Source organism: Rhinopithecus bieti, unplaced genomic scaffold (genome assembly GCF_001698545.2).
Source record: "Rhinopithecus bieti isolate Rb0 unplaced genomic scaffold, ASM169854v2 scaffold_35306, whole genome shotgun sequence".
NCBI classification, from domain to species: Eukaryota; Metazoa; Chordata; class Mammalia; order Primates; family Cercopithecidae; genus Rhinopithecus; species Rhinopithecus bieti.
Genome location: NW_016814744.1, coordinates 1 through 7,323, shown reverse-complemented (window position 1 = coordinate 7,323; position 7,323 = coordinate 1). Strand labels below are relative to the sequence as shown.

Here is a 7,323-nt window from a genome sequence, read left to right as displayed (position 1 = left end):
TATTATTATTTTAATTAAATATATAGAATGAACTAGAAATAGAATAGTATGAGTGAATCACACATAGTATGAGTAGATATTGTTTAATAAAATAAGTACATATAGTCCACACACATATATGTATGAATATATGTAAAGATACATACATATAAATACATATAGCTATATAATATAAACATATATACATACATGTATGTGCTTATGCATGTAAACACAAATATGATCTACATATACCATATATAATGCACATACACAATTGGCATAGATGAAAAATTTCTTCCTTACTATACGAATGAGGGTTAAAATACGAAAATCACTGAAGTGGACTAGGAATGGTTAGATAACTTCAAAGCTCAGGACCTACGCAAATTTCTTGCAGCTACTCAGCCTCTTCAGTGTAACAACAAGTCATTTAGTACAAAAGGTTTGAAAGGTCGACCTCTGGCTGGGGAAGAGCCTCCGTGGGAAGGTGTGTGTCTTCTCCCAGAGGTCACTACAATCGTGGGTGCTGCAACCCCGCAGGGAGCGTCTAGCCTGGGACCCGCAGCCATTCTCTGTAAGGGGTGCAGTTGTGCAAATGCTCAGAGGTGACAGAAACAGAGTATTTCCTAAAAGCAGGATTCGGGAAGAGGACCCTCCTGAGTGAAGACTGAGGTTTCACCCACACCACATAGGGGGGCCACAGAATTCAGCTCAGCCCCTCATGTCAGCCCTGAAAGACCACAGCAGCCTTGTCCCCCCACCACACCCTTCCCCCCACTGCCACCTCAGGAGACTCGGGGTCAGAACCTGGGTCTGAGGGGTGCAGACCCCATCAGCAGAGGGCGGGGCTCAGGGCTGTCCCAGATCTCCAGGTGAGAACCTTGAGGGATGACTGAGCGGCCCCTCCCTGCCCGCACTAGAATCCGGCTCCACCCCTGCGGTCCACCCAGGTGAGCCCCAGGTGGCGGCTTGTGACGCCACTGACGACGCGGCCGCGTGAATCAGAGAGAAGCGAGGCCCTGCTTCTGAAGGGTTCGCTTGCGATCGGCTGAGGGAAGCGGGCCCAGACTCTGTGAGGAGGCGAGGTGAGACGCTGAGGGAGGACTGAGGAGGCCCCCGCCCCAGATAGAGGACCCTCAGTACTCCAGCGCCGCCCCTGCTGCCAGCCCTGGACCACTCGGGGGCGGACTTCTCAGGCTGGGCCACCCCTCACCACCTCTGGCTCAAGCCCCAGGGGACTCTGGAGTCAGAGCTTGGTGTGACCAGGGCAGGGCTGGTTAGGAGAGGGCAGGGCCCAGGTTCTGCCAGGCATCAAGATCAGGACCCCGAGGGAGGGGTGAGGCCCCACAGAACACATCTCTGCCTCTGCTGTCAGCCCTGGGAAGCCCTGGGCACAGTGGCCGGGCATGGCGGCCGGGCACACTGATTCTGACGTCCGCATAGGGGACTGATGCAGGGAAGGGGCTCGGTATCATGAGCACGGCTTCAGAGGAGCAGAGGGACGGCCCAGGCCGTACTGGGAGATGAGGGAGGCCTGAGGGGACCGGGAACCCCAGGACAGGAACCCCAAGGAGTAACCCACCTTACCCCTGTCTGAGACTGAGGCGCCTCCACATTTGGCCTCAGGAATCCGAGGGACTGAGACTCGAGTCAGCAGAGGGGTGGTGCCCTGCCCTTCCAGGAGTCAAGGAGAAGAAGAAGAGGGAGGACTCAGGGGATCTTGGACTCCAAATCAGTGGAGACCTCAACCCTGGGAGGTCCCAGGCTCTGTGGCTGCATGTGGCACATGCTTGCTGCGTTTTCAGGGTGTCAGAAAGGAGAGGGCTGTGGTTTGAGGAGTGGAGTCTCAGGTCCCCAGAGGGAAGCGCTCCACACCCCTTAGGGAGGACTCAGCAGACCTCCTATTGCTGACCTAGGAAACCTGCCCCTGCTCTCAGGCTGGGGCACCTCGGATAAGACTGTGGGGAAGGGATGTGCTCCCCCACTCCCCAGTCGGGGGCCTCAGGGAGCTGCAAGACACATCCATGGTTCAGCAGGAAGGAAAGGACCATGCCTTGTCATGGAGTAAATATGAATACCTGGATGACATCCAGACAGAGAAAGCCCCCATGAAACTTACTTCTGTCAGCCTTGGAAATCCTATGCAGGGGTGTCCGTGTAGTGCTCCCCTTACTTCTGCCTCCCGGGTCTCAGGGAGGTGGCAACCTGGGTCTGAAGGGCGTCCTCAGCTCAGCAGAGGGAGCCACACCTGGTCAGCACAGGGAGGAATCCAGGGTCTGCCTGGAGTCAAAGGGAGAAAGGTTGGTGAAGACTGAAGGTAAGAAGGTACCTACACAGCCCAAAGAAAAAGGGAACTTGTGGAGCCTGACTTCGGTTCTCAGTCCTAGGAGGCCTCAGGCATGGGTAACATGTGGCACGCTCTCATTTCTGCCACATGGTTGGGGATGGGCGGTCTCAGGAAGGTGAGAACCGTGGTCCCAGTGTCACTCTCAGGTTAGCACAGGGAGCCACACCTGTTCAACAGAGGGACGGGATCACAACATCTGCAGGAGCCAAGGTGTGTACCCTTTGTGATGACTGGGGGTACTCCTGGCCTAGAAAGAAGGGACCCCACAAAGTCTGGCTCACTTTGGCTATTATCTGTGGGGAAACCCGATCAAGGGTGGCCCTAAGTGGCAATCTCACCTGTACTATGAGCAGGAAGTTGGGGAAACTCAGGAAGATGAGGTATTCGTGGTAAGGGGAGATGTCTGCTCATATTAGGGTGTTGTGGGTTGAGGAAGGGCAGGCTCCATCAGGGGAAAGATAAATAATCTCCTGAAGGCCTTAGAACCCACCGCTCAAGAACAAGTAGGGGCAGACCCTAGTGTCATCCATGGACACCACACCCAGTGGTCATCAGATGTGGTGTCTCCTCATTTCTCTCTTGGGATCTCAGGGAAGCGAGGACCTTGTTCTCAGAGAGTGACTCAGGACAAAACAAGGACCCCCATCTGGGCAACAGACTCACTGGTCCAAGAATCTACCAAGAGTCTAGGTGACAACACTGAGGGAAGATTGAGGATAGCCTCGATGNAGGACCTTGTTCTCAGAGAGTGACTCAGGACAAAACAAGGACCCCCATCTGGGCAACAGACTCACTGGTCCAAGAATCTACCAAGAGTCTAGGTGACAACACTGAGGGAAGATTGAGGATAGCCTCGATGGTTCTCCTAGCAGGCAAAAAACAGATGGGAGCCCAACAGAAATCTGCCCTGCCTCTGCTGTCACCCCAGAAAGCATGAGCAGGACTAGCAGCTGAGGCCCCCTGTGTGATACCAGACTCATTGGTCTCAGGGAGAAGAAGGCCTTGGTCTGAGGGGGCTGCATTCAGGTCAACAGAGGGAGGGTCCAAGACCCTGCCAGGAGTCAGGGACTCAAAGGACACCACTCACCAAATACACAGGACCGAACCCCTCCCTGCACCTTCTGTCAGTCAGGGGAAGTGCAGGAAAAGGTGGGTGGATGGAATCCCCTCACTTGCTCTTCCAGTGTCTCCTGGAGATAGGTCCTTGGATTGAGGAAGTGGTCTCAAGTCAACCCAGGGAGAGTTTCAGAACCTGCAGGCATCAAGATGAGGACCAACCAGGATCCTCACGTTTGGACACATGGACCCCAATGTATTTTGTGTAGCTATTGCTGTTTTCTCACCCTAGGACAGGACACATGGACCCCAATGTACTTTGTGTAGCTATTGCTTTTTCCCCAGGAGGCCTTGGGCACATGGGGCCAGATGTGGGTCCCTTTACGTCCTTCTCTTCCATATCAGGGTTGTGAACTCTTGATCTGAAAGTTTCTCAGGCCAGGAAAAGGGCCAGATCCGGGCCCTTCCGGGAGAAAGATGAGGGCCCTGAGTGAGCACAGAAAGGACCATCCACACAAAATAGTGGGGAGCTCACAGAGTCAGGTTCAACCTCCTGACAGCACTAGGGTGCTGGGGCTGTGCTTGCAGTCTGCAGCCTGAGTTCTCCTTCAATTTATCTTCTAGGAGCTCCAGGAACTGGACTGTGAGGTCTTGGTCTGAGGCAGTATCTGCAATCACAGAGCATAAGAGGCCCAGGCAGTACCAGCAGTCAAGCTGAGGTGGTGTTTCCCCTGTATGTATACCGGAGGCCCCTCTGGCATCAGAACAGCAGGAACCACACAGTTCCTGGCTCTGCCAGCCCTTCTGTCAGTCCTGGAACCTCTGCCTTTGCCCGGAGGCTGCACCCTGAGATGCCCTCTCAATTCCTCTTTCAGGTTCGCAGGGAACAGGCCAGCCAGGAGGTCGGGAGGCCCCAGAGGAGCACTGAAGGAGACCTGTAAGTAGGCCTTTGTTAGGGCATCCAGGGTGTGGTATCCAACTGAGGCCTCTCACACGCTTCCTCTCTCCCCAGGCCTGTGGGTCTCAATTGCCCAGTTCCGGCCCACACTCGCCTGCTGCCCTGACCTGAGTCATCATGCTTCTTGGGAAGACGCATCAGTCCTGCAAGGCTGAGGAAGGCCGTCAGGCCCAAGGAGATGCACCAGGGCTTATGGATGTGCAGACTCCCACAACTGAGGAGCAGAAGGCTGCATCCTCCTCCTCCACTCTGATCGTGGGAACCCTGGAGGAGGTGCCTGATTCTGGGTCACTGAGTCCTGCCCAGAGTCCTCAGGGTGCCTCCTCTTCCCAGACCGTCACCGACAACACTCTATGGAGCCAATCCAATGAGGTTTCCAGCAGCAATGAAGAAGAGGGGCCAAGCACCTCCCCAGACCCAGCTCACCTGGAGTCCATTTTTCGGGAAGCACTTGATGAGAAAGTGGCTGAGTTAGTTCATTTCCTGCTCCGCAAATATCAAATTAAGGAGCGGGTCACAAAGGCAGAAATGCTGGAGAGTGTCATCAAAAATTACAAGAACCACTTTCCTGAGATCTTCAGCAAAGCCTCTGAGTGCATGCAGGTGATCTTTGGCATTGATGTGAAGGAAGTAGACCCCGCCGGCCACTGCTACGTCCTTGTCACCTGCCTGGGCCTCTCCTATGACGGCCTGCTGGGTGATGATCAGAGCACACCCAAGACCGGCCTCCTGATAATCGTTTTGGGCATGATCGTAATGGAGGGCAGCTGTGCTCCTGAGGAGGCAATCTGGGAAGCACTGAGTGTGATGGGGCTGTATGATGGGAGGGAGCATAGTGTCTATTGGAAGCTCAGGAAGCTGCTCACCCAAGAGTGGGTGCAAGAGAACTACCTGGAGTACCGTCAGGTCCCCGGCAGTGATCCTGTGTGCTACGAGTTCCTGTGGGGTCCAAGGGCCCTCGCTGAAACCAGCTATGTGAAAGTCCTGGAGCATGTGGCCAGAGTTAACGCAAGAGTTCGCAGTTCCTACCCATCCCAATCAAACAATATCTAATTCGTGCCTTCCTTGTACCTCTTACTGTACACTGTATAGTTAAAAAATACATATGTGTACCTAGATTTGCTTGTCTTGAGAATGTAATAGAATTAAATATGAATAAAGAAGTCCCCTTGGTCACTGGCTCATGTTTTCTCGAAACATTCATTGAGCATCTGCTATTTGCAAGACCCTGGGTTAGTATTGGAGACGCTAAAGTAAGCCAGGCCCAGCCCTAACCTTACGGTGGCTGAGTCTAGGATCTGCATTCATATAACTAAGCTGGCCAAGTGTCCCCTAAGATGTAAAGGAAATATAAGAGAGGGGTGGGGTTTGGGGGCAACAGGTGAGAGTGGTGGAGTGTACTTGCCCTGAGCCAAGGGCTTCTGGGCTTTGGGAAACTGCAGTAGCTTTTGGGTGAGCTGATTCTAGTGAAATGGGTGGGGGCAGAGCCAGATTCTCAGAGGACAAGAGAAAAGCTTGGAAGGGAAAATTGCCCCGTAGTTCCTTTTGGATGACGGAGGAAACAGAGAGGCATCTCCTCCTGGGGCAGGAATGGGAGGTGTCCTACACTCTGTCTCAGTGTGGTTGAACACAGCACACGAGGTTGGTGATGGATACCCATCCTATGCAAGGGTTTCCTGAGAGATAAGCAGGAATCTTCTGGGATGTGAGGCCCAGATGCCACTGGCCAGGTGCTCTTCTGCCTGGCTGGGAGAGCCAGAGCTGACTCTATTAAAAAAGCATTCTAATTAGCTTATCTCAAGTGTCATTTGGCCAACTGTAAGAAAGAGAATGATTTCCCATGGTGACAAAATGAATGAAAAGTAGGTGCTTTCTGTTGAGGACTTACTGTGAAAGATGTTATGGGAGAGCCTACAAGTGCTCATCCACATCTTGGCTCCTCTGCCAAAGGCACAAGGGACAAGTACACTCCCAGCCAGCATGTCTGTCTGGGCACAACAGTTTCCCGACTTACAACACCCTTTCCCTGGTCTCCAACGCGTGCCCTCTATTCCAACTCAGAGGCCGAGCCTGGTGCTTGTGCTTCCTTGCTGCCTCTGGAGGCTGCATGGAATCCCCTGCTTTCCCCAGAACATGGACCATCTCTGTCCCCTGCAAAACCCCCCTAGATTTCCCATGGCTCACCTTCTGTCCTGTCCCATAGACACAGCCACTCTGGACTGTGACTTTAGACACCTGGTCCTCCCTCCCTAAGAGTTCTATACGTAGTCTTTGTTTTCCCAGTGGGCTGTGAATAGAGTGTAGTTTGCCCATAATCTCCTGACTCTTGGGATACAGCCCTGAAGGTGGAGAGCAGTAAGTTTTCAAGCCACTCACATATTTGCAGTAGGATTTCAATGAGCTTCTTATCTGAAGCTGGGGACTGAATAGGCAAACAAACAGATAGTGCTCAGAAAATCCATTCCTTCATAAGAGGTCGAAGAGGAGCAACCACCCTCTAAAGTTGAATTCTTACAAACACTGGGCTCCTCCTGGGGTATGAGAAATGGGTCATTGATGGGCATGCCAGCTGGAATTTGAAAAGAATAATTAATCACTCTTCCACTGCCTCCTGTCTGGCATCTGCACCCAGGGACATACTGGCTTTCAGTGTGACTAGTGACACCTGCACAGGTGTTCAGGCAAGAACAGTTATGTGGAGAGTAGCAGTATGTCAGGTAAGATTCCGCCCCTGCATCAGATGGAAGGAGGAAATCCGCAGCCTCCTGAGGTGATAGATGGCACTGCAAAGGGAAGTGCAGTCAATGCTATGGAGTAAAGAAGGTGAAATCTCCCTGCTAAGTTTTGCAGGATCTTCTTCCATTTGATGGGTTAATGCATTTGAATGCATCTGCTACTTGGTAGACACTTGCAAATTCAGATAAAATCAAGGCAAAACTGGTCTTCTCAGAACCGTCTATAAGAAATGAAGAGTAGTTAA

At 52.6% G+C, this 7,323-nt stretch overlaps 1 protein-coding gene across 1 annotated transcript; it reads left to right on the top strand.

Annotated features, from left to right (window-relative positions):
• Positions 1-4,445: 4,445 nt before the first annotated feature.
• LOC108515191 (melanoma-associated antigen 8-like) lies at positions 4,446-5,396 on the top strand. Its single transcript, XM_017851876.1, has one exon. The coding sequence runs from the start codon at positions 4,461-4,463 to the stop codon at positions 5,394-5,396; it is 936 nt and encodes a 311-aa protein (XP_017707365.1). The 5' UTR covers positions 4,446-4,460.
• The last annotated feature ends 1,927 nt before the right edge of the window (positions 5,397-7,323 follow it).